This window comes from Miniopterus natalensis, chromosome 9 (assembly GCF_054644295.1).
Source record: "Miniopterus natalensis isolate mMinNat1 chromosome 9, mMinNat1.hap1, whole genome shotgun sequence".
Taxonomy (NCBI): domain Eukaryota; kingdom Metazoa; phylum Chordata; class Mammalia; order Chiroptera; family Miniopteridae; genus Miniopterus; species Miniopterus natalensis.
This window is the reverse complement of record NC_142089.1, coordinates 22,648,225-22,675,580: the sequence shown is the minus strand read 5'-3', so window position 1 is coordinate 22,675,580 and position 27,356 is coordinate 22,648,225. Positions and strand designations below refer to the sequence as shown.

The 27,356-nt window shown below is 40.7% G+C and overlaps 1 protein-coding gene across 8 annotated transcripts in view; it reads right to left on the bottom strand.

Annotated features, from left to right (window-relative positions):
- Positions 1 to 27,356, bottom strand: part of MACF1 (microtubule actin crosslinking factor 1) — a 302,250-nt gene that overhangs the window by 92,533 nt on the left and 182,361 nt on the right. For 6 of the 8 annotated variants that reach the window (XM_087820322.1, XM_087820324.1, XM_087820323.1 and 3 more), the window contains exons 36-51: positions 21,834 to 27,263; positions 21,167 to 21,316; positions 19,681 to 19,896; positions 19,454 to 19,603; positions 17,268 to 17,501; positions 14,660 to 14,809; positions 13,281 to 13,514; positions 11,752 to 11,955; positions 9,043 to 9,561; positions 8,118 to 8,294; positions 7,745 to 7,868; positions 6,733 to 6,941; positions 6,026 to 6,343; positions 4,314 to 4,480; positions 2,668 to 2,824; positions 862 to 979 (exon numbers count right to left, since the gene is read on the bottom strand). In XM_087820322.1, the coding sequence (XP_087676448.1) occupies positions 862 to 979; positions 2,668 to 2,824; positions 4,314 to 4,480; positions 6,026 to 6,343; positions 6,733 to 6,941; positions 7,745 to 7,868; positions 8,118 to 8,294; positions 9,043 to 9,561; positions 11,752 to 11,955; positions 13,281 to 13,514; positions 14,660 to 14,809; positions 17,268 to 17,501; positions 19,454 to 19,603; positions 19,681 to 19,896; positions 21,167 to 21,316; positions 21,834 to 27,263 (8,557 nt within the window). The remainder of the gene's footprint in view (positions 1 to 861; positions 980 to 2,667; positions 2,825 to 4,313; positions 4,481 to 6,025; positions 6,344 to 6,732; positions 6,942 to 7,744; positions 7,869 to 8,117; positions 8,295 to 9,042; positions 9,562 to 11,751; positions 11,956 to 13,280; positions 13,515 to 14,659; positions 14,810 to 17,267; positions 17,502 to 19,453; positions 19,604 to 19,680; positions 19,897 to 21,166; positions 21,317 to 21,833; positions 27,264 to 27,356) is intronic. The other 2 variants (XM_087820328.1, XM_087820329.1) reach the window with 1 other exon arrangement.

Genomic DNA, 27,356 nt, shown 5'->3' with positions numbered 1-27,356 from the left:
TGGCCCACAAGCCTAAAATATATTCTATCTGGCTCTTTATAGATATTCCTGATATAGTCACATACCAAGTCACTAAATTTAGAGGTTTATGTGTTAGAATATTAAAAAAAAATCACCAATTCCCTGAAATGTTGTCAATATTTTTAATAATTCAATATTGAACCCAATTTAATTTGAACTTCTAGTTAGTCCTAAGACATCTTTAAACTTTAGGATACAACAGAAAAGTAGTCATTCTCAGGAGGAAAAAAAAAGTAAAATTTCCCATACTATTTAAGTGACTGTAAAGGTACAGTAACATAGTCTGGTAATAAAACCTTTGAGATACCAATCAACAACCACTAAGTCACTGAGCTCATAACAGATTTGTTTAAAAGACTGAATTTGCAGCCAGAGATTATTCATGTATCGGGGTACAATCTGTATATCCACTTCCAAGAAATGTGCCAGTGCCTAGTGTACCAATACTGACTCCTAAATATCTAGCCTCTCCCAAGAAAGCTTATGCTTATACCATCCAGAGCTAACCCCAATTTAAAGATGTGCATAGCCATCCCATTCCCACATATAAAAGAGAAAATCTTCAAGTGAGAAAATCCCATTTTAATCCTTCTGTCTGAAAGTTCTAAGTGGGCTGACTAGTCTCTTTACTTTTTCCCATCATGGGAAGAATTTTTGCAAAATGGAGCAATGTTATATAGCAAATGGAGAATAGATCAGATTGAGGGGGAAAGACTACTTCATGGACTCTCCACCTTTGTTCTCACATCCAACCTTGTTTCTAAATTTTATTAAAGAAGAGATTATTACCAAAGGCCAAAGCAAAGTGAATAAACTACATTTTTAAGAGCTTGAACTCACCTGTTTTGGTTTGGGAATCAGGTGCTGTGATCTCCATGATGAGATTTTCTAAAGAAGTGCCTTTGCAATTGATTTCTTCTACCAAAGTTCCCTTACTTGCCCAGTCATCTAGGAGACCCTGTTTAAAGAACAAACAGCTAAAGGTAACGTCCGGGAACTTTCTCCTCATAAGTAGGGACATGTGTTCTACATATACTCCCTAAAGTTTTCATAAGAATTAAGACACCATCCTCACATATTCAGCTATTTCAAGATCTTAGTTTAGCCAGCCACTGTGTGAAAGAATGATATCCTGGAATATTAAGGAACTTCTCATTCATTCATTCACTCACTCACTCATCAAATATTTATTGAGCATTTACTATAGGCCAGGCAGCATGCTAAACACTGCAGATACACAGTGAGATAATGACACAGTTCTTAAAACCAAGAGCTCAGATTATCAATTGCATTATAATGTGATAAATTCTATTACAGAAATATGGACAGTCAATAAACTCTGAGAGCACAAGAGGAGATTCACTAAACTCTGGCAAGAGGAAGGAAAGCTTTGAGTTAAGAGTTTGACAGGTAGACACAGGGAAGAGCATGCATGTAAAGAATAAAAAGGAAATGGTCATTGGAGAGTATAATGCGGAGCTAGATATTGTCTCTAGATGTGGACTGACTGCCACAGCAATAAGATTTAACTCCTTTCAAAACTGGGACACCATCCTAGCCTTAAATCCCTTCCTCCACACTAAAGTTCCCTGCAATCTACTTAGTTTGCTTTTGATTTGAAGCTGTAGGGCAGCAGCAGAGAAAGACACAGAGCCATGGACATGGAGCAAGCTCATGCTGCCTAACTTCAGACTAAACCTTATCAAGTCACAGCTTGTCTTAACTTTAATAATCACTCTCAACTCCAAATGGTCACAAACTATGTACTGACAGAATATTTTAAAATTCTGAGGGAAATACAGTGACATCTGTTGGACACCATGTGAACAACTACTATTAAGTTGTTTGGATCTGACCATTTAGCAAGTGAGGTTTTTAATTTTTGTTTTTGACCTTGTGTTGCCACAAAAAATTTCTTGAAACATTAAGGGTATTGTGAACCAAGAAACTGGGAACCTATGCCCTACAGAATTCCCTACAGCAAATGCTCCTGGGACAAACTCTGTGAAAGCAATCAAACTCTTTCCTTTTATCTGTTCAAGATAAATCCTGCTTTACTAAGACAATGAAAAATGCATGAGAGTTAGTTGGAGGCTGGTTTCAATAAAAAGAAGAATGTGTCAGAGGTACAAGCAGAGGCTAATCAAAAACAGTACAGAGGGATTCTGCAGGGGATGGGAAATAAGGTGTCCTAGTCTTGAAGCTACCTTCCAACCATCTGATTACAACTTTTCCTTTATTAGTTGTAAGACTAGATCTTATCTCCTTGATTTTCTGATCACGTATCTTGTCACTTGCTCCATATAAATGTCTAATTCTCAAACGTACAATGAGAATTTAAGCTTCTTAAGGACTGGACTTTTACAAATGTCTTTTTTATGACCCATCATAGCATGAGAGGTATCCAAGAAACAGCTGAAACTTCATAGGTATTATTCCAAGGTTTTTTTATTTTGGTTTTTAAATAGGAGATTTTTGGTGTTTAGTGCTTGAGTAGGGGGTAGGGGCAGGTGGGAATTTCTGTTCTGATGCAGATGGATAACTTGGATTTCTCACACCACTTTCCCACTACAGCTGGAAATGAGTCCATACGTACTTCTAAACTGCTATCTAACCTGATTCCTGGAGATCTTTTTGTTCACCTACCTTCAGGTGTTCAATCTGCTTTTCCAGCTCTTTAGTACTCGTGAAAGTCTCTGTAGGTGGAATATTCCCTTCAGTTTCCTTCAGCCATTTCTGGAAGGTCCTAACCAGCTTCCTGAATTCATCCAATTGTTCCTGGCAAGACGACGCATCTTCCTCTCTGTCAATGAAGAGGTTTTGTTACTTGCCAGCCTAAGCTGTGTAAAGAAGTCAACTTGAACTAAAACTAAGTTCATTCTGGGACTCTGGGCATCAGTTTCCTAACATGCCCTTTTCTTCCCATCAACTTTTTCACAACAGCTTTGGCTAAACAACCACATGTAATGTAGGAGAGCATCAAACTAAGGAATCTGTTGCCCTTGTTTGGACATTTCTGGGGAAAGGAGTCTTCAATCTTACTCTAAGCTAAAGTGAAAGTGAGAAAAACCACAGGGAGCCTGCTATTTAGGTTCTATGATACAATGGAAAGAATGCAGGCTTTAGATCTTAAGTCCAGCTCTGCTCCTTTTTAGGTATTTAACACTTTCAAGGCCTAATTTAAATGTTAATTTCTTTAGCAAAGAAGATGCTAAAACAGAGGCTCTGAGAAGTATAACCACGAATAAAATAAATCAAGGAGAAAGGAGAAATCCATCTGAAATTCAGTTTGGAAATGGCCAGCCACATCTATCAGACTTTAAGCCAGAGCTAAAAGGCCTCACCATAGGGGAAGAAAATCGAAGGCTGCTTGGCCTTTGATCCCCTCCCCTTCCCTAAACTACCTGTATAGGTTTGAAAATTACTTTTCTCTAGTTGCTAAGGAAAATTAGTTAAATTTTCTAGATTCATCTGCTAAATCAAAATTATAAATCTTAATGAGCTCTTAAATCCAAGTGAGGCTTTCTAGTGGAGGAATCATGGCTTTTCAACAGAGATCTAATAATCTGAAATCAGTTATCTCTGTCATATATTCCTACGTTTGCCTTTAAAAAAAAAAAAAAAAAAAGGACCCAGACACTCTTCCAAAACAGCAACTTAAATGTTGTTAAGGCCTGGCCAGATGGCCCAGATGTTTGGAACATCATCCCGTGCACAAAAAGGTTGCAGGTTTGATTCCCAGTCAGGGCACATAACTAGGTTGAGGGTTCAATCCCTGGTAGGGGCACGTACAGGAGCTAACTGATCAATGTTTCTCTCTCACATCAATGTTTCTTTCTCTCTCTTCCTCTCTCTAAAATCAATAAACATATCCTTGGGTGAGGATTAAAATAATAAAAAAAAATAAATGTTGTCAAAACAAGGTGGGTACCAATATAAGCCTTAATTATGTCTGGAAAGTCTCCAATTTTTCTCTTTATTTCAAATCCTGTCAATCCTACTTGCGGACCAAATTTGTTCTGCTTGGTCCAGGTGATCTGGGCTTTTGATGGTACAGAGAGGGAACTGAACCCCACTACTAAGAAGGAATTCATTATTTAGTAACAGAAAAACCACTAAGCATCAAGAAGAATGGGTAGCTTTGGTTCAAAGAAGCACTTGCCAAATCTCCAATGACTGTAACAGAGTTCTTGATGTTACCTTTTCTAGTGACAAATGGTGAAATAATCACTTCACTCAACAGCAAGAAAAAATTAGCTCCCCGACATTGACCAACATATACAAGAGCTCACCTTTCTTTAACTATCTTCTGTAGCTCCGTGAAGTCCTTTTTGAGGTTCTGTATCCTGTCCTGGTGCTGAGATAGGTCTAGTGCAAAGCCACAGGAGCTCAGTTCAGTGACCAGATGTTCAAGAGTATCAAGGTTCTCCTTTTGGTCTTCCATTTCCAAATTGAGCTCCTGTCAAGCAAATGAAATGTATTAAATCTGCTGATCCGTATAAACACACATTAAAAGATGAACGGTATCTAGGCAGCATAATAGAATGAAAATAATGGAGGTTTTTGCGCTGGTCGGTGTGGCTCAGTAAAGTGTTGGCCCTTGGACTGAGGGGTCGAGGGTCCACTTCCCAGTTAAGGGCAGGTACCTGGGTTGCAGGTTTGAAAAAATATCCTCAGGTGAGAATTAACCAAAAAAAAAATTTTTAAAAATGGATGTTTTTGGAGTCAAAAAGACCTGAAATTCAATCATGGCTTTGCCACTTACTAGCTTGTGCTCTTAATCTATTAAACTTCTCTAAGCTTCTACAGACTATCTCTTCTGTAAAACAGGCAAATGCTCTCCTCAATATTATTTAACACTGTATTGAAGATATTAGGTAAGAGAAAACAACTGGTGGTTTAAAAATTGAAAAAGAGGTAAAACTGCATTTTCACATTACATGAAAGTGTAGTTGCAAAACCCAAGGGAATCAACAATACAGCTAAATTAAACAATGGAGTAATTCAATCAGGTACCAGGATATAAAACCAACATATCAAAATCAAGCATGAGAACTTCATTTACAATAGCACCACAAAAGGTACAATTTTAGGAATCAACTAACAGGAAACATGTAAAAACTTTATGAATAAAACTTAAAAACACTCTGAAAGACACAAAAGCAGACCTAAACAAATGTAAAAGCAACCATAAAAATGTGTGTGTATGTATATATGTATGTATGTATAGGTAAATTTAATGTGACCCAAATAAAAATGCCAAATTTTTTCTCTAGAACTAATAAAGTTGATTCTAAAGTTCATATGGAAAAATAAATATGCAATTATAGCTATTAAAAATCCCCCCCAAAAAAGAATGAGGAAGACTAGCCCTACCAGATATTAAAACATATCATAAACCCTCTATAATTAACACAGTGTTCTAAGGTATATGAATAGACAGACCAGTGAAACAGAAAGGTGCAGTCATTCCCGAGTTCAAGTTGGCCACTCCTTGGTCAAATTAAGTGTATGCATATACTCTGAGCCAGCAATTCCACTCCTGGATATATGCATATATCTTTGGTATTACTCTCCACCAAATATTCCTAGCTCTCTGCCTTCTAGTTACATATCACCACAGTCAGGTGTGCTCAAGTAAAACTTGCTTTGACTAGAAAAATGTAAACGTATATCATAGTCCCTCTTCCCACTGAAGTAATAATCATGAAAATTTATGTCAGGATGAAGTTTCCATCCACTTGGATTCCTGGGTGACCATGATGAGCTAAGTATCCTGCTGATTTGGGTTGAACATGTAGTATGAGTGAAAAAGAAACCTAGGCTATGTTTTTAAAAAATGGACAAGCAATATCTGTTTGCAGGATGGTTGTGATAATTCTTTAAGATCATGCAGGTAAAGTTTCTGGTACACTGACTGGCACCTTACGTGCTCAGCAAATGTTGGTTCCCCTCCATCCCCTTCTTTGCCCTTTAGTCATCAATTTGGCAAGTATATCCTCACCTGGATCTGCTGGAAGAAATGTGCAATATCTTGATCTGGCTGATTTCCAGAGGCCAGGACCCGACTTTTGTTTTCCATGAATTGCTGTAGCTTATCTGAGAGATGTTCAAACATCTCTGCCTGGGGCAGGAGCTTCTTCAGGGAGCTCTCCTTCTCTTGATGCTGTAGACAGAGCTGTTGGAAGCGCTGGCTCACCTCTGCCAGTTTGCCCTGCAGCACTGCTGCTGTGGTGCTGTCTGCTGTCTCCATGAATCGGGTCACCATCTCACGGGTGGCCTCCAAGCTGCTCTTTTGCCGAGCAATGTCCTGCTTCAATTTCTGTCATCAAGAATATGTCTGTCAGCTCCTGGCCCACTTATTCTAGGATATCTGAGCCACAATCTAATAAACTTCTAATAACTACATGCTTACCTCCTCATGGAGGGTTGGAGGATTGCAACTGAGCCTTCAGAATACCATATGTTTCATCCCCCTAGTTCTCTAACCCATTCCACCAAATGACTTTGCTACCGGCACTGTTCTTGAAGTTTAACAATGGTTTGGAAATTGGGTAGCAGTATCTTCATGTGGATTAGTCACCAGGTCTAAGTCTCATCATCAGAAGATTCATAAAAATGAATTCTTCTCCTGATACTTTTTCAAAGTGATTCAATTATGGAACATAGCAAATACACCCTCTATGCAAACTCTTGGGGTAGAGGTCTTACCATGTTAGTGGACAGGGCTTCTTGGATGACTCCTGATGACAAGGATGTTACCTGCTCCTCTTCCAGGTTTTTTTCAACTTCCCTGATGGACTGTAACAGGCTGTCCAGGCTTTCTTGCACACTCTGAGATTGGGCAATTGCCTTTTGCAGCAGAGCAGAGCGCTCAGACAGGCTACAGGAGAGGCTTTGGAAATGGCTAAGTATGGAATCTGGAAAATCAAGGCCATGAAAAGAGAGAGTAGAGACTATCTTTGTGTTGTGCTTTTAAAAAGAATGTATTTAAATTGCACAGTAATTATAACAACAACAGACATCAAGACAAATAGAAGGAATAAGCTTAAAGGGCATTAGTATTTGAGCTAAATTCCACAGCATTATTTATTTAGCACCTACTAAGTGCTAGAAGTTGTGCTAGATACTAAGGACTATAGATAATTGTGTTAAGTCCCTCCTTTCTACAAACCTAAGACTCTAAAAGAGCATAGGCAGAGGAACGCACATCACAACTAACCGTGAAAATAAAATCTCAAGTGCTGTATTGGCATTAAGAATACGAGAGGAGCCTGAAAGAAGAATGGTTATTTCTTATCTTTTATTTCTTTATGGAGGTGGTGGTGGTGGTCAGGACTTTACAAAGGAAGCAACCTCTGGGCTGTATCTTGAAGCATGAACATGAGCATGAGCAAGATTTCATCAAGCAGGGTAAGCACTCAATGTTATCAGCTAAGCAACAGGAAAAACTTCAGGGGTAAAGCAGTGAAGAAATGACTAGTTTACTTGGGAAAGGAAAGAAGTAGGGTGTAGCTAGAAGGCAGAATGCCTAGGGGAAAGGGGTTGAAGCCAGACTGCAAAGGTCCTTCAATGATACAAGAATAAAATTCATGAAAGGGTGAGCTATTCATGTTTATATCAGCACCCAGGGAGCATCAGATACCTGAACAACACAATGGGATCTATTACAGAAGCACATACTAGGAATGGAGACAGCACTATTCCTATTACCATTTCATACCTGTAGTTTCTTGAACACGCCTGCGGTCTGGGGCTGGCTCCCCTTCAATCTCCATGAGGTCACAAGCTACTTTCTGGAGCTTTTCTACAGGTACTTGGTGCTCAGCCAATTCCTCCTGCAACTGCTGCTTGTCCATGAAAAAAGGACAAAAGAACATCTGAGTGATCAAAGAAGTTCTAGGAATCTAGAGCTACTAAGCTGCTTTATAGAATCATTCTCAGCTTATCCACAGCCACAAGTATTAGAATTAATTGTTCAGGAACGAGACCTTGTCCAAGGCATTCCAACCACTGCCTGCAACCTAAATGCCAGCATTTGCTTTACTTTTGGGTACTGTAAGCCATGCAGTACAGCAGCCTGTGTCCTGGCTTACCTTTGTTGTTGCAAGCTGCTGTTGCAGGACCCCGGGGTCAGAGGCAACAGTATCTGAGAGGAGCTTCTCCACCTTGGCCTCACAAGCCTGCATCCAGGCCTGCAGGCTGTCAGTGCCGCTCTGGAACTGCTGATAATGGCCTAGCAGCCTGTTCAGGTGAGAGCCCAATCGTGTACACTGCGCCAGAGAAAAGAGGGGAGGCAAGCTTAAGCAAGGCCAGGCCAAACGCAGGCCTGGCTCTGTTACAGGGAACTCACTGTAACTAGTTAGGGGTAGTGCTGGGGCCTCCACGGACGGATTAGTAACAACTACCTTCTACGAGCGGGTACCTCATTGTTTGATCCAAAACATTCACCTCAACTTTATTACATACTAGGGAAGATTTAGTGAGTTGTATGAAAAGCCATCAAAGAAATATACATCAGGTTGCAGGCAGAAGTGAACTGAGAGGTATAAAAGTGTTCCTCCTTGAGGGTTAGAGGTATTGATACAAAGCACAAGAAGGGTGAGAAGAACTGACTAGATTCCATACCTTAGGAGCTAAACAAAGTTCTCTGATAGGAAGGAAAATAAAGGTTTACCCTCGATGCTCTGTCCAGGAATACAGACTGTGTACTGGGTTTAAGTTTCCCCTGTACTGTCTCCCAGGAGAACCATGTCTGCTGGTCAGGATATGGAAGGCAAGAACCTCCACCTTCACCACGGGAGTGAGACATATCTCTGATATTTCTAGGATCAGGCATTAGCCCATGGGTCTCCATGTTTTGCATTTTTTGCATAGCTCATAAGACATTCTACCTGTGGTCAATATACAAATTAGCTCACTCACTGTGTCCTGAGGTTTCTAAGCCTCAGAAAGCACCCACAGTTGTCTGAGAGCTGCCACAATCGTTTCACCAGAGGTTGCCAGGAGCCTCTCTCATACCTTTGAATGGAGAGCAGTGTATCTCTCTGTTGCATCCTTCAGCTTGTCCTTCACTAAGGTTCCAGTTGTTGATGGCTCTCTGCCTTCCTCCAAGCTGTTTTCAGTGTCCAACACTTTCTGTCCTGAGATAGTCACAAACCTCAAGTCTCCTTTGTGGGAAATCACATCCTCCGAGAAGCTTCCCTGCCGCTTTAGCAGGGAGGGAAGGGCTTCTGGGCTGCTGCCTCCCTTATGCATGTTCTCCAGCTCTTTCTCAGACCGTTCCAGCCAGTTTTCAAACTCTCTATGATCCTGCAGAAACTTCTGCAGCTCATCCCGTAGTGTCTGCACCTGCTTCAGCTCTGCCTCTGACTGGGCCAGGGAAGTTGAGTACTGTTCCTTAAGTTCTCCTAGCTTCTCCTGCAGCATCTGTCGTTCCTCAGGTGTGAGATTGTGGCCATGCTGGTCCAGGAAGGCCTGAGCTGACTGGGTGGCCAGGATGAAATTTTGCTGCTGAGACAGCAATTCTTGGTGACGGGCCTGGCAAAAATCCCCCCAAAGGATAATCAGTAGGGACACCACAATAATTTGGTTTTGTCTACAGCTAAAGGTAGAGAGAGATTTTCGTAGGCCATTTTTATAGCTGTTCAGAAATCACCAATCTCTCTCTCTAAGCATTATGCCATATGCTAATTCCAGCTGAACTGATACATATAGAATCTTACAGTTTTCAAAGATATTTTACATCTATCATCTCATCTGACTTGTGGCACAATCTGCAATGTAGGAAGACAATATAATATGCATATTAAAGACAGGGTTAAGTGATACCAAAAAGATGTAGATCTCTTCACTAAATCACCCTAAGTCTAAGAGAAGGTACAGATGGCCAGCTAATAATTATCCACATTAATGGAAGGAGAGAATAAGCTTGGTGAGCCATACATGGGACAATATGAAAACTGCAAATTCTTAGCTGTGAAACATGTCAAGTCAATTATCTAGGAAGACTGTCCCTAACAGAAAAGATCTAGGAAAATTGATTGATTAAGTAAACAATGTATATATCAGTGGGAGTGGATAGGTAATTTGTATGTGCTATCTCCATGTGTTTACATGTGGACCTTTTCTCTGTTCCCATGGAATATAAGTGAAAGATGGACAGTAGTGGTTGCTTTAACAGTGTTCTTCTCAAGTCTAACAATAGTCAGAGGGAGTTTGGTCAGTGTTCCTAACTATCTATATCATTTATGCAGCTACCTAGAGAAGGACTATAGCCTACTTTTCTTCAGAATATCATCCAGTTTCAACCTGTACTGACAGTAATCTGATAGCCTCAGATTCCAGTGTCCTCTCAGGGAAGCTGGGGTGACAAATATACCCTGCTCAAATAGAGAGTAGGGAGTGTCTGGTATACAGCCTGTCTGTGTACCACCGGATGCCCCATTCTCATCTTCCAACCCATCCACCCATAAGTAAGAAGGTTTCCTTCCTAGGATGCAGATACTACTTGATCATGCTGACTGCTACCAGCAAAAGGTGTCAGGAAGGTTCCTATGACAGCAGAGCCACATCTGCCCTGTGCTGTTACAAAGTGCCAGGGCTTTGGGGGACACTGCAATGAATCTCCCAAGCACAGAATGGGCATGCCAGAGCCAGAAATCCTATTAAGACACAATAAGGCAATGGCCCACACAAGCCGTTCAACAGAAGCACTCCAGCTAAACCAAATTTTCTTTGCTAGAAAGGTAGCACTACTAAAATGTGTGATGCATGTGTTTTTTAAGAGCCCTGAATATATAATCGTCTTTCAATCATGCAATATAATGTGCCTCACATGCCAGTTACCATCCCAGGAGACAGTTTATCTGGTTGGTTCACTGGTTTACCTCTAACACCTGTCATATAGCAGGTGCTCAATATTTGCTAAATGAATGAATGAGTAGAGATAAACAGTAAGAAATGATCTCACGAGCGCAGTAAGGAGCTATTAAAAGAATACGGCATTTTAGAAGGATCACTTAGTGCGGGGTATGAACTGGAGGGTAAGGCCGACAGGCAAGCTACGAGGAGACCTGACAGCAGCCCAACTACAACAGCATCTCAATGGGGACTGAGAGCTGTGGCTGACTGAAAGAGATATAAGCAACACAGGATTTGATGACTGATTTGATATGGGATCGTGAGGCAGGAAAGGAATCTAGGATCACGTCTAATTCAATTAAGGGGGAGTACAGGAAGGAGAGTGTGTTTGACTGGGGGAGGGGTATTATAACAGGAGTTCCATTTTTCAGTTTGAGATGCTTGTGATTCCAAGTTGTCAATAGAAAGGCAGATTTAGATAATGGCTTAAAGTTCAGGATAGCACTTGGGCTGAAGAAAAATATATACATGTAATTATTTAGTACAAATGATAATTGAAGTGTCATGAATAGTTGAGGCTACCCAAGGAAGATGAGAGCAGGCCTAGGGATACTATGTAAAAGCACATCAGTATATAGAAAGGTGGCTGGGGGAAAGGAATACAGATAACCAAGGGCAGAGTAGGGCTATATAAAGGGGGAGAGAGAGCAGTTCAAGGGGAGTGCCCAACAGTGTCAAAGCTGCTGAGACAACAAAGAAGATGAACTGAGAAGTGCTCACTGGATTTAGGAAGAGCAAGGAGTATTGGCGACTCGCCCAGAGCAGAAGAAAGTCTCCAGCATAGTGAGGACAAGCTAACATGCTCACCTTCATCTTCTCGCATTGCTTGTCCAGTTTCTCTGGGGCTCGGTTCACTCCCATGTGGCCATCAGTGGCATCCAAGCCTCCTTTCTCCAGGCTAGCTCCTGATGGCTGTTTCATCTGTCCACTGGGCGATCCCACTGAAGCCACCCAATCCAAGAGGGCATTGATTTTACTCCTATTCTCTGCCAGCTCCTTTGCTGCTTTACTCTGAAAGCCATGGAGGGAGTCTAGTGAGAAGGCCTTAGATACTCAGAAGTTACAGGTTACAGGTTAAGTCAAGAGGGAAATTTTTATGCTAAAGAAAAAGAGAAGCTCTAAGACTGGGTATAATCAGTCTATTAACTCACAAAAAAGAATGAGCATCTAAATCTGTTGAAAAAAATAATTATTTAAAATAATCTCTAGATTTTGTCTATATCTTACTGCTTTAAAGAGTAGGGGGGAGGGGGTGGCTTGGCCAGTGTAGCTTAGTTGGTTGGAGTGCTGTCCCGTGCATCAGAGGGTCTCAGGTTTAATTTCCAACCAGGGCACATACCTAGGTTGTGTGTTCGATCCCTGGTTGGGAGGCAACAGATCGATGTTTCTCTCTCTGTGTCAGTCTGTCTCTCTCCCTTCCTGCCTCTCTAAAATTAATTTTTAAAAGGGGGGGGGAGGCGCAAATCCTAGGATTTAAAGGCCTTTATTTTATTAAGAGGTAAGTTAGTCCTGGCACCCCAGCAAGTCCTCATGGCCTCCTTTCCAGCAGAAGTGATACGCTGGCTTGCTAGGGTAAGAGGTCACACTGTCGCGCTCAATCACCTGCTGGTCCTCCTAAGGAGAATACAGGCTCCCATCCTTTTCTCTGCCAGACAGAGAACTGAGCTCTGAAACTACATTCTGCCTCTTCAAGTATTTTAATTAATTAAAAAGGATATGACAAGTGATACATTCGTGTACTCTGAATTCATCTTTGGATAACTTATTTCTCTTTCCTCTACGTCCCTGTTAGCATCAGAGTCCACGGCCAGACAAAGAATTCCGATTCAATCTGCTAGTGCCGAGCAGGGTACAGAAGACCATTTGAGACTGCACCTTCTCATAGGTTTATCCCAGTGCCATTATTCCCCTGAAACTATAGTGGCAGCATGGGGATGGCTTGTCGCCCCTGAGACTCCCCAGATACCTCCCCTGGCACTCTTGGATCACCAGTCTAGATTCATGTACAAAATATGCTGTTTACATTTTCATCCCCAGGGTACTACCTTTCCTCACTAAATTCTTTCTGACATTTTTCTATTAGTCATAGCACTAAGTACACAGACAGCCAGATTTTTTTTTTTGTAATATGAACTTCCTACCAACTATTCCTGACTTCAAGTTCTTCAGGATGTTTCTTATAAAAATAAAGTATTGGCTCACAGACCTGCTCCTGAACAGCCCTTTTTCATAATTCTATGCTCTGTATAAGGCAGTTCCCTTTCATTACCTTTCATCTGTGTAGTACCAAAGTTTTCTTTTTTGAAAAGTACCAAGCGTCAAAGCAGTCTGGTTACCTTTTCAGTCTCCTGCTGTAAGGCTGAGATCACTACTTCCTCCAGCTCCTTCTGGGCCACCCGTGTCCGTTCTTGGAGAGCCTCATGTTGCTCCTTAGCCTGATGAAGTTTTTCCCGAAGAGCTGTCAGCTCATGGGGGCTCAGCTTGGTCTGGTTCTCTTCCAGGAACCCTTCAATGTCTTTGACAACACTGGCAAATGAGGTGGCATGACTCTGAATGTCGTCCTGTAAATCCTTAAGACATGAAAACAGGGATGGCAGAGCCTTCAACTTTAGTACGCCTGAGACCTCTAATAGCGCAAAGGTGGAATGGCTGGGATGACATATCTGCAACAGATATATGTCCCTGACTATAATTTGCTTAAAGTTTAGGCCTAAACCAATGCAAATAATAAATTTTAAAATATCTTTTAATGGTAAAATGTTTTGATATTTAATTTTCTAAGCAAAATTTAAATTGACATTTCTGAGTAAATAACTTAGTGAAGACAAAAAAAAGGAGACCCCATAAACATGTTGAATAGCAGAGGTTTTTTTGTTTTTGTTTTTTTTAAAAAATATATCTTTATTGATTTCAGACAGAGGAAAGAAGAGGGAGAGAGAGAGAAAGAAACAACAATGATGAGAGAGTCATTGTTTGGCTGCCTCCTGCACGCCCCCAACTGGGGATCGAGCCCGCAACCCAGCATGTGCCCTGACCGGGAATCGAACCATGATCTCCTGGATCCTAGGCCAACGCTCAACCGCTGAGCCACGCCTGGCCAGGCAGAGATTTTTATTTTGTAATAATTTATTCTCAAAGAGATCATTCTTCTATAAAGAAGAGTGGACAGCAGGATTCTAGCTAAGTCAAGGCCTGGTTGGTCTCCTTACTCCTATTACCCAGTAAGAACCAGCATAATATGTGTACTACTTGGTCTCCAGCTTCATCATTCACTAATCTTCCTTTTGTTCTTTTTAGTCCAACTGAACTAGCTTTCTTTCAGTTCTGGTATATGTGGTGCTTGATCCCATTCCTACCTCAAGACAGATAAACAGGTCTCTGCCTGCATATTCTCTTCCTTCTCCCATCGCTTCATATCCTTTATTTCTCAGTTTAAGTGACACTTCTTCAAGGTAATCTTTTCTGACATCCTAGACTAGATTGGGTCTCTCTGTTATGTGTTCTCATGTAACTTTTCCTTTAGAGATATAATAGTTAATAATTTGTGCATTTTTGTGATTATCTATAATATCTGTCTTTTCCACTAGACTGTAAGTATCACGTGAGCAGGGATAGTTACCATTATGTTGCTAACACTAAGCACGTGCCTGGCACATAGCAAACCTTTATAAATACTTGTTGAAAGAATGCAAAAAATGAATTAACTTATACTGACCTTTAAGTCACTTTGGTTCTTCTGTAAAGCAGAAAGATCCTGCTGGGTGGCTCTATCTTGGTGGCCCACCAATGCTCTTTCTGCCTGTCGTACCCAGCTGCAAAGATCCTCCAATTTCTTGTGACAAGTATTTTGTTGTTTCTGCAGGGTCTAATTAAAATGCAAAGGGGCCAAGATAAAATTAATAACTCTCATTTTACAAAAACAGGATAACTCCCTGAAATATAAAACAAGGTTATAGCTCAAGGATGGAAAAGTTGGTGGGAGAGTAGAACAGGAAAAAGCACAGAATCATATTTAGAAAGCTCCCCTCATCCAGACAATCTGTTGATCTGGGTCTATGGTCTGGATTATAATCAGGGGTAATTTCAGGTAAGAGTGCTCTCAGGTTTTGGTTTGGGAGCTCGTTTGCCAGACTGCTGTTATTATCCTTAGAAATGGGGAACAGCGAGCCCAGATGCTTGAAATCCATAGATGATAATGGTGATAATAAAATACTGGTTCTTATCAATTCCTCTACCAGAACCAAAGGATGTGCTACATATTAGTCAAAATATGGAAAATTAGAAGTACTGGACTAGAAGGGAAAAAAAATCAAGAGACTGGAGAATTCATAAACTAACTGTGCTTCTTAATAATTTAGCTGACTTTATAAATCAAATGTCTCACAAATGCAGACACCCATTAAAATGGAATGATTACATGCCAGACATGAGGGGCTTGTCTATTTTAAGAAAGAAACTGCCCAAGATTAGCAACTGATCAGATGTTCAGGTGTCTACATCAATATCAAAGAGAAAAGCCAGGCCCAAGGGGAGGGAGGGAATATGTTTCTGTGCCTGATCCCAGATCTCATCTCAGTTGCCTGACACTGAAGCACCCAACTGAGCAATTGAGCATGATGTGTCCTCCTGACCATTCTTCTAAAACCATTTCTACCAGTTTCTACCTTCTGATGGCATTTTAGTCACCTGCACTTACAAACAGGTGCCCAAATTGGCCCTCTCTCCCCCTCTTTAGGACAAATAGAAGGGCTCTGCAAGAGAACTCCTAAGAGCTCTTCAGCTGTAAAACAGGATCTTCATGGGTTAGGATGGGTGCAGACTGAATCTGAAAAAAGCAAAGCAAACAAGTTAACACACAGACATACACATGCATTCAGGGCAATATAGAGAAGCAGAACATTTCTGACAGTTACAAGGTTAATAAACATTGTGGAATTAATTATGTGCTCAGAAAGAATGTTCACATGCAGTTGTATCCCTGCTGCAGCTCAGGGGCCTACCCTGGATCTGGGCTGTGCCTAAAGGTGTCTCAGACCAATGCTACTTCATTAATTGTCCATATGCTACATTATGCTACATAAATTCCTAAGTGAGGACAGTGCAATTTTCAGATTTGAAAAGTAACCTAAAGTATTTCACGAATATTTTATTTCTATTTCAATATAGTTGAAACAATTAAGCAGTAGTGGGGAACATATAAAATTGACTAACCTAGTTTCCTTTAAGCCTGACTCAAAAAACTCAATTCTACTTTGCACAATATTTAATAAAGCAGATCCTGAGATGGATTTGCTGGTGATAATGACATTTCTAATATCATCTTGTTGAATTCCAATATATTATTCAAATAGCAGAAATGGCATAAGCATCATTCTTGCTATTCTAAGGTTATGTCACCATTAACGCAATTAAGATGAGTTTTACAAGAAGGTTGTGATGGAAGGTGGTAGGGTGGTTAGTTTTTCCCCCAAAATGTATCAACCTTGCTTCTACACATGGTTTTCCATAATTGAATGAGCACTGGGCACTACAGTGTGAAGAAAGGTGCAGGAAAATGATAATTTAAGAGGTGCTAAAAAATTAATAAGATTCTGATAAAAATTTCCTTGTCAGTTGTTGGAAGGTTGTCAAGGAATATTAGTGTTAATCATTTGAAAAGCCCCAGAATAAAACTAATTTCAAAACCATTCTTCTCAAGAGCTCAGAGTACCTAAATGTTCTTAATGGCCTTCAAAAGAATGCTAAGGCCCACCTGGGCGTGCCTAGGTGGTTGAGCATCGACCTAGGATCCAGGTAATCGGGGTTTGATTCCCGGTCAGGGCACATGCCGGGTTGCCGGCTCCATCCCCAATTGGGGGCGTGTAGGAGGCAGCCAATCAATGATTCTTTCATCATTGATGTTTCTATCTCTCTCTCTCTCCCTCTCCTTCCTCCGGTCCTCTCTCCGAAATCAATAAAGATATATTTTAAAAAAAACCACAACACTAAGGAAGAAAAAAGGGCTGGGGATGTGATTTTCATTTGAAAGTCAGAGACCATGAAACACAGTGAGAGGAAAGTCTTATTAAAAAGAAAATACTTGCACATGCATACACACGTAAACATACATATTCTCTCACATGTACACATAAACCAAAAGCATGGCAAGAAAAACAGCCAGAATAGCTGCCTCCTGGACCAGAACCAAACTGGCCTGAATGACATGAAATTTCAAAATTGGCAAACACAGGATCCTGGAATCATGGTAGATGTATTCTGGCCAGAAAACCCAAACATAGGACATCCCAAAAGACAAATGAGTCCAGCTGCTGGTTCAGTCTGACCTTGACCAGGGCTGCCTGCTCTGTTTGTTGAAGATGACCCTGCAAGGCATTCATCTGAGCTGCAGTCTGCTCCACAAGGTCCTGGAAAGACCTCTGCAGTTCATTCAGAAGCCTCAGCATCTGCCGGTTCTGCTGAGGGGACAAGTCCTGGGAATGCTCGGACAGAAAGAACTGAGTATCAAAAGCAAGGGCATCCAGCTGAGATTTCCTTTCAGCCAAAGGCTTTTTCAAATCCTAAGGTAAGTAGGGAAAGGAGAAAAAAAAGAAAGAAATGAAACTTCTAATTCTCTATTGAAGCAGAAGTTGTTGGTTCTAATCCAAGGACCAACATAATCAATGAGACATAAATTTCCTGTATTTTTATAATTGACTCTGATAATTTCTAGAGCCAAATCAGCACTGGAAGTCTCTTTCACATCTGGTCTCTCCACACTCCTCATAAATTACAATTAGGTTTCCTTTACTGCATATTGATTTCCAAATGCTGCAAACTTTCATTTATTTATGTTAACAGAATTACACTATAGCTAATCTCAGATATCTGTAAAAAAATGTTTAAAGTTTGAAAAGTACAACATAAATTTCTGGTCTGAGATATATCTGCCTAATTGTATTTTCTTAGGTTCAAAATTTATTTGTATTTGTCTAGCAGTTAGTTACTGGTAGGTCAGAAGTGAGAAAATATTCAATTTATCTGTGGTTCATTAAAATTTGATTTTTACAGTAAATAATGTTACTTATACATTTTAAAACTGTAAAGGATTATAGTCAGACTTTCTTATATAATAATTATATTGCTCCCTTAAAGCAGTAAAAAGTCCCTAAATACTATCATTATCTATCAAAAGCATGCAATTTTCCAACATAAATTTAGTGGCCATCAGTTGTTATACTGGATGCAATAAAAACAATTAAGATATGTAAATCTCTATCACTCTGAAAGTGAGAGTAGTTAGCAATCCTGCAAAGCAGGCTGGGAGGGCTTCTTGGCTATTTATCATTAGACCATGCTTCCTCCATCTGTGAACACATGGATTTGGGAAACTATCGCTAAGAAAACAAGGCTTAGACTGTGGATCTCTTTCCATGAAAGAATTCAAATAACTTATAATGGGGGCAGAAATCAATGCACAAGATGCTATGTGTTTTTATATCTCATGTCATAGGAATTTTTCTCATTCTTACTTCTTTATAATACCCCTGGTCAGTGAATAGAGTCTGCTATTCATTCCCCCAATGATATCTTGGATAAAAGGTTATGAAAGAAGAAGGTAGGTCAATTCTTGCAAGATTAATAGGAATGAAGATCATGGACAAATCTTTATGTCTGCTTCTCTTAAGACTGGGGAAAAGGGAGAGGGTGGAACAGAAGGAGGGGACATCTCTGGTTCTTCTCTGACTTTTTAAAAAGAGTTTAAGCAGAGGGCAGACAAACCTGTGTGTGTAATATCTAATATTATCTTAAGTATAACCCCCCTAAAAGGAAAAATGTTCGGGGAAAACGCCTCTGGCTCATATGTATCTCAGAGCCTCTATCTTTCACTGACTTATAAAAAGTATCAATTAATTTGGTTCTTAACAAGAAAAAAAGCATCTCTCTAGATCAGGAGTTGGCAATCTACAGTCTCCAGACAAATCTACCTGTCAACTGTTTTTGTAAATAACATTTTATTGTAACACATCCACAACCATTCATTTATGTACTGTCTGTGGCTGCTTTCATGTTTCAATGGCAGAGCTGAGTGGTTGCCACAGAAATGGGCCATTTGCGTATAAACTATAAGACCTAAAATGTTTACTATCTGGTCCTTTACAGAAAAAGTTCGCCAAGCCATGATCTAGATGACTGACCAAAAATTATCCTGAAATTGATATGTGTGCATAGGATTAGATCTTGGGCAAAATAGAAACAAGGGACAGATATCAGATGCTCGGTTATAAAGAGGCTGTTGATGATAATAATAGGCCATTCTGTAGACTCTCAGAGAATAGCTGAAAGGAAAAATAATCAGAATCACTGACACTCCAGGGGTATGATAACCTAAAAAACTAAACACAGCAGATTTTATTATCTCTGAAATGGAAAATCAGACTTTCCAAAAAAGGTAAGTACTGGTTTCTACGGCATACAAATAAAATTGATACAACTCAAAGGACAAATGCTTGAGAATGGGTGCAGAGTTTACCTCACACTGCTGGAGACGCTGATTTAGGCTGTCAGCATCTGCTCCACTGTTATATTCCTTGCTATTCAGAATAAGATTGGTATTGCCAACCCAGGCTCTCAGATCTTGAAGTTGGCCTTCTAGCTCTTCGTGCTGATTTAACACTCTAGTCTAAAAAATAAATGGCAAATTAGATTATGAAAATCTCCAAACCTGCCCAGACTTTGTGAATTAAAACAAGAGACTACCTTTCTCACTTCCACAGCATTCTGGAGGTGGAGCAGTCTGGAACTCCAGCTGTCACTCACAGAGTTGAGGGACTTTTGAAGATTCTTGGCATCTTTCTCTAGAGCCTTCAACAGTTGAGAAGGGACTTCTTGAGGCTGGATGATGATAATCTGATTCACACACTCCAATTCCTGGCTCACCAAGGCAGACAGATCCTTTAGCTCCTTGTCTAACGCCTGAGGAGATAAAGCGGAGTTACCTCCAAAATCAAGACTAGAAATCTTACTATGAAGGAATCGGCAGTGAACACATTTGTCTCTCACCTCATCCCTATACAGGCTTCAGGGCTTCCAAGGTGTTTTGATGTATATATTCATTAGCTTATTTGGTTCTCATAATCACTAATTCTTGAGGTAGGCTGAGTAGATATTATAATTCTAGATTTACAGAAGACATGTCTCAGCACTTAAATGTAAAATTTTTTCTGAGGTTACCCAGATTGTAAGCAACAGAGCCAAGAACTTGGATTCAGGTTTTCTGACTCAGGGCAGTGCTCCTTCCACTATAGCTTATAGCCTCTCTGAGAATGTCACTATACTTTATTAATGTTATGCAAAGTAAGTCAATCAAAAGGACAACTCCCATACCAAATTCCAAGGGGGCAGAACCAAAGAGCAGAAAAATACCCCAAGCCAGCCTTCCCACTCAGCTAACCTACAATATTCTGATCTTCAGCAGAGAAGCCAGAAATAAGCTGTGGAAAGCTAAGTAGTTCTTCTGGTCATCCTCCTCACTTCCCCTTAAGCCACCCTACCCAAGGTCATACTTTGGATATTGAGAGAACTGGTAAACCTCTACAATCTCTGCCTTCCTTACAACTCCAATCCTGCGACAGCTCTTAGCCACCAGTTTAAGTGAAAGCTACTCTTCCACTCTCTCAAGGCTGTCTAATTCTATGTCCTCAGGAACCTCATTTCTTCAGCCATCATTTCCTCTAACCTCTAACTTCAAGTTCTCCTTTTCTACCACTTCTTTCTCTTCAGCCCCCAAAACCTACTCAAAACATTCCTCTTTCAGTCCAGCGCCACTAGCCAGTGTCCCACCTCCTTCCTTGCCTGCACTACCAAGCTTCTGGAAAGAATGATCTACATTAATTGTCCCCACCTTCCAACCTCCCATTTATTCTCACTGCAACCTAGTTTATAGCCCACCAAACTGCTCCACTGAAACTGCTCTTATCAAGGTCACTAGTGACCTGCAGGTGCTAACCCCCTTTCTGTCCTCGTTGCACCTGGTCTCACTACTGTAGTTAACACTGCAGACTACTGCTCCCTTGAATCTCGTGAGACCAGTATTTCCTGGTGTTCTTCAGCAATCTCATTACACCTTTTCGATTGATTTTTTTGTCCTTTAAATGGTGATGTCTTGAACATGTTTTTCTTCCATTATAGTCTCTATTCTCTCCAAGCTGGTGGACCTGGAGGAAGGAAGTCTCTGGGAACCTACCTTGGCCTGACACCGCAGATCCTGTAGCTCTGCCAGGCTACGCTCCACAGGCTGAATCTGCTTGGTCCTCATTTCAATGTCTCGTAATAGTGACAGATAGGATACCAGCTTCTCATCATGTTCTAGACAGAGTCGCCGGTTAAATATATTCTGTGGAGCCAAAAAGAAAACTCACTCAGACCTGACATTCTCCTTTAAGTCTGCTTTTTAAAGCAGGCTGGATCTTATAGATAAATAGAAATTTTTACTACACTTAGGGTGGGATGAAACAACACATGTTATTTTGTCTATGTCTCCTCAAATTAATAGACAGAAAAGTTATTTTATTAACTTCCTCAGGGAGCAGAAGCTTGTAATTGTCAATCTGTAAGCACCCTTTTAGCAAAATTTCCAAAACCTATCCTAACCTTAGGTAGCATCACCCAATATTTCAAATTAGCCTCAATGTTAGTTTCTACATTAAAACCCTTGCAAATTTCAGAAAAACATTCCAGCCATTGCCTAATTTTCCTGTGTTAAAAACAGATAATATCTAATGACCTGAAATATAAGCATGCATACAATTTATTCACATATAAACTCAGTATCCAGTCAAGAGTTTTAGCATTAAGCCAGTTATATCTTAAAAAAAACATATACAAGCACAACACACCCCTGGGAAACTTACTTTAGTTGCCCTGGAGGGCTCTGTGTTTACACCTTCCTTTCCCTTTCCCGTCAGTGCAGTCGGGAGAGTCTGTTCACCTCCAGGACTTTGTCTGAGTTCTTCCAGTGGTGTCTTCTCATCCACCTTCATTGTCGGGTGTATGAGGGGCACTATCTTTTCCTCACTGGTCTCTGGAATAGTGGAACTAATGGCGGCATCCTGTTGCCCTGTACTTTCTTTTTGAGACACATCTTTGAACAATTTCTCTGGAAGGAGAGACACCAAGACTCTGGGAACTCCCTGAGTCACTACACCTTCAAAGGACCCTGCTTCTACACCTGTAACTATAGGGTTTGACATTTCTAGAAATTTCTCTCCACTTATTTCCCTAGTTGCTACCATTTTAGATTCAAGAATTCCACAAAGTTCACTATCACCTTTGCTGTCCTGATGATGAAAGTCCTTTCTAATTTCTTTTGGGTCCACTCTAGAAACTGTAATTTCTTCCAATTTAAGAGCTTTTGTTGAGTCAAAAGGTACTTCTTGGTATGATTTTTCTTTACTTTCATTAGTTGAACATATCAGATCTTTGGTTTCCTTAGTCTTAGAAGTAACAGAGGAATCTTCATGATAGTTGGTCTCCTGTCTGGTGGTCCCTTGGAAAGACTTGTCTGTTTTGGAAATTTGGGATGTGTCTGCAACTTGGGCTTTTCCAACTGATTCTTGGTAGTGCAATCCTTTAGGTCTTGGAGTCATAGAAGAGAGTGGTTCCCTCTGGGCCCCACCTATAAGTTCTTGAGATAAAATGTCTTCTGGTTTTACAGTTAAGCAGAGGCTTAAATTTCTGGCTTCTCCTTCACTGACCTGGTTAGAGTTGAAAAATGTTGAAGCATCTTGATTTCTTACAGAAATTCCTTTGGGTATCATTGGAGAAGAAGAGTCTTCAGCTTTACACAGAGCAGGAAATCCCAGCTGCCTATCAGCTTCACTCCCTCTTTCAATTATGGTAATTTCCACTGGCTGACTCTTTATACCGGAGCCATGGTCACCTCTAATGGCAGTTTCTTGGTTCAGCTTTTCTTCTGAGAGAACTACTGGTTTGCACGTTTTGACACTGTCTCTTATGATGATCTCCTTCTTCCCTCTCTTCCTCCTCTCCCTGGTACTCACTGGGTTCTGAATAACCGGCTCACTCGGAAATTTGCCTGAAGTTTCACAATTTGATTCTTGCGCTTCTGAAATAAGTTCTCTTTGGTTTTCCCTTATTTCTTTATGATCTAAACCTGACACAGACTGTTTTGTATGAGAAATAATTACTATTTGTGACACTACTTTTTCCTGCTCTTCTTTTGTATTTTTTTCCATGTTGTTACTAGCTACCTCTTCAAGTTTAGAATCACAAACTTCTGAGTGAGGGCATGTCACTGAACCCTGGCCCAATGATTTGCCTTTACAATCACTAGGAACGATGATACTGACAGACTCTTTAGCATCTGGAGAAGCTCTCCTCTTATCTTGATCCTTGCGCTCCAATTCTTTGAATGAAATTTCCCTGTTCTTTTTTGCCTGCTCCCCATCATAAACTCTCCTTTTAACCTTTTCTTGTGCAGACTGACTTCCAATTTGAAGTAATTTCTCACTTTCCTCTTTACCACAACTTATTTCAGCAGTCTGATTACAAGCAATTAATGTTTCCTTTCTTAGAAATTCCTTCTTTAATTCACGTATTTCAATTCCATCTTGCTTTTCAATCTGATCACTGGACTCTAAAGTATCTATCTGGATTAAAGTTGCCAATTCAGGGCTAATAAATCTTTTCTCAATAGCTTCCTTTAAAGTCACTCTTTGACCATTAAATATGTCAATGATTCCTCCACTTAGTACCTGATGAGATGCAATAATTCTGACCATGTTCTCATCTACCAATTTCTGTTCCAAAGCTGATGCCAATGTCAGTCTTTGTCCCGTGACAGTATCTATGATTCCCCGAGTAGTTGCCTGAGCTTCCAGAACCTTCAGTGTAGATGCAAAGTCTACTTTTCCCAGCTGAGCTGCTTGAGACAATGTAAGGACTTTGCCACTCACTTCATCTTTAATGTCTGAGAAAGGAATTACTTCTAGATATCTCTGTCCAGATTCAATATCAATCTTACATTTCTTTACTAATTCTGAATAGGGAACAATTTTGGAATTCTCAGGATCTACAATCCCATGCATCATTTCTGAAGACAATGTTGCTTTATTAGTTAACAGTCCTTCTTGTTTAGCTTCCGCCAAGGTCAATCTCTGCCCAGAAATGAGATCCACAAAGCTTCCAGTCAATGCCTGAATTTCTTGGATTTCTCCTTTCAAGTCTGGGGTAACAAGATCTAATTTTATAGCTTCAGGGAGGGAAATAGTTTCCTTTGTTTCAGGATGAAAAAACTGATGGAGGCTTAAGTTCTCAACTTTTTTGAGTTGCTTGGCTAAACCTTCATCAATGATGCCATGTCTAAAGGCATTATCAACAGAAAGTCTCATCCCAGATATATGGTGAATGATACCTCCATCTACCACCTGCTTAGTCAACAGCTGAATGGCCTCCTCTCTTTCCAAAAGTCCTCTGTCAATGGACTGCATAACTGTTAGAGGGGCCTTGCTATCAGGGTCCATAATTCCAGTTGTTTCCATTTGTAAGCTAATTAATCTCTCCCTAACTGTTTTTCCAGCATCTCTGCCTTTGGAAGCTTTCTCTAGATTTATAAGCTCTGTCTGGTCAGCACTGTCCACCAAGCCAAGATTTAAGGCCAAAGTCACCGAAACCTTTTTGCCTCGTTTCAGGTCAACAATTCCACCAGTCACCACCTGCCCCTCAAAAATTCTGGTGGCTGTTTGTGTGTCAAGAAGTCCAACTGCAACTGCTTCCTTCACAGAGCAGAGTGTGTGGGTACGGGGGTCTAAGACACCACTAATAGCTTTGTCTGCTGTGAGGACATTATGTAATAACTTCTCATCCATCAGACCTTCATCGATGACTTCTTCAGTTGTCAAAGATTCACAAGTCTGAGAGTCAAAGAAGCCCCGAAACATGTTCAGCTTTCCCATAAGCTTCACAGCAGTGTGGCTGGGCACAATGCCTCGGGCTATTGCTTCATTCAGTAAGAGCTGTTGACCTGTTTGTTCATGAAAGATACCACCATCTAGTAATTGTGTAGATAATATATTTAAGGTAGCTCCTTCAAGCAATTCAGAAGGATGACTGCATGACAGGGAAGTTTCACTACCATGATCTGTCTCATCTGTTTTTTCTAACGTCATCATACTATCAGCTGCAATGTTCTGTTCTGGACTTTGGTTATGGTCATCCTTACCCGAAAATGTTTTATTTAAGACTTTCTTTTTGTCCAGAGAATGAATATTCATGTCATTTTCAGACCTGAGTTCTGATTCCAAATCTAGAGTTTTGTCTACCTGAAATTGTGACTTTTTGCTTTGGGGTTTTACGAGAGGTCTTCTAGTTTCATCTGGAATATGTTCAGTTTCAAGTGGGGTTGCTTGCTCTTTCTGACACATAAAAGAAGTCTTTCTGAGAGTCTGCCATTCTTCCTTCGGTGTTTCCACAGAAAAAGGATCTTTGTCCACTACCGAGGTCACATCTTCTGCTTCCTCAAGGGGTACAGTCAGAAGAAATCCTCTGCTGATATTTTCTCTGGTAGAAACTTCTGTTAGATCTTCCTTTTTGGTACCTAATAACTGCCATCTTAACTCTGACTTAACTTGACCTTTGACCTTCAAAGAATCAACATTTGAATTTTTCACTTTTTGTTCCCCTGCAAATAGGTCTTTTTCAGAGTTCTCTGTAGGGGAACCTTCTGTTACTACAATGATCTTTTTGCCTTCTGCTTCTGTGTAATTTGCCTGATCAGGATATTCTTTGTTCTGAGAAGAGTGGAACTCACTCGACTTCACAGTCAGCCTATCACAGAGAGTTTCTGTGATTTTCACATTCACTGATTCTTCTAATTCTTCGGGAGTTTCCAGTCTCTGATGCCCAATTCCAGACACTCCTAGAGGACTTGCTTGATATTCGCCTTTTGCTGTTAGTGCTTCTATCAGCTCATTGTCTAGCAGGAGCAGCCTCTGTCCATTCTCCACATTAATATAGCTATGAGTCATCAGTTGAAACAATAGCTTCTCACTATGGCTTGCCATGCCCTCGGTTTGTTCCTTGCTGCACAACAGATCTGACGCTCCAGGATTAATGTTCAATTTGCTTTGTTCTGAAGAATCTGTTAATTGCATGTGGGGCATCACATCAGGTATGCAAACTGATTTTAGGTTATTGGCAAGATTTTTGTCCAAGATACCATTTTCTACTGCTTTTTTCCAGGACCAAATCTCTGTGGTTGCTGGTAGAAATAGAGCTTTAATATGCTGTCGTCCACTAAGGATTTTGTGAGCTAGCTCAGTAGACACTATACCTTGTTCCAGGGCATCTGTAATTGGGAGGATCTCTCCAGATTCAGGCCATAGTAACCCCATGAATGACCAAAGGGACTCCAGAATCACAAGGGCAATCTTAGCTGCTACTAGATCACTGCTTACTGCTTCATCTATTGTCAGCCTATGCCCAGTGACAGTGTCTATGATGCCTCCTGTCTGAAGCTGCCTTATGAGAATAGCACAGGCCATATCTTGGTCAATCAAATTATGTCTTACAGCCTCTTCCACTGTAAGTCTGTGTCCTGTTCTTGGATCTACTATGCCACCAGCAAAAAGCTGAGCTTCCAGCAGCCGGACAGTGACCTGTCTATCTATTAGGCCTTCCTGAACTGCACGGAAAATGCTAACCTTCCGGCCTGATTTCAAGCTCACCATTCCCCCTGCCAATTGCTTGACAGGCAGCAATTTCAACCCTGATTCTTGGTGGACAATACATCTCTGCATCAGATCCAGCAAACCTATTTTCTCAGCTGTGTTGGGGTCTATCAAATTCTTAGATGATCTCAGTTGAGACTCTAACTCTGAGTAAAGCCATTCAGAAATGAAGCCTTGGTGAAAAGCCTCCTCTAGATTTATACAGTTCTCGTTATGGGGGAGACTGAAGCCTCCAGTTGCCAAGTGAGCTTCTAAGATTTTCAGTCCAACTCTCTCAGTGATAATTTTCTTCTCAATTGCTTCCACTACAGAAAGAGGGCCTTTGCTCTCAGTAAGCCTGCTTATTAAAGACAGAATATCCTGTAGCTCCTGGAGCTGCTGGTACATCTGGTGATTAATGAGGTTACTGGCTAGGCCCTCCTCCAAAGAGAGCTTTTCACTGGTCTCGGGGGCAATGAGGCCAGACATGATAACCTGGGATTCTAGGAGCACAAGGCCTGTGTCCTGGTCAATGAGGCCCTTTTGCATGGCTCTGAAGATGGGAAATATCTCCACTGTGCCTAGGTCAATCACCCCGGCAACTGCTCTGCAACCCTGAAAGAAAAAATGAAAAAGAAAACTAAATCAGAGAAGCACAAGTGTTGAAAGGAGTCATTCAAAGAACTATACTACTATATCAAATTCTGA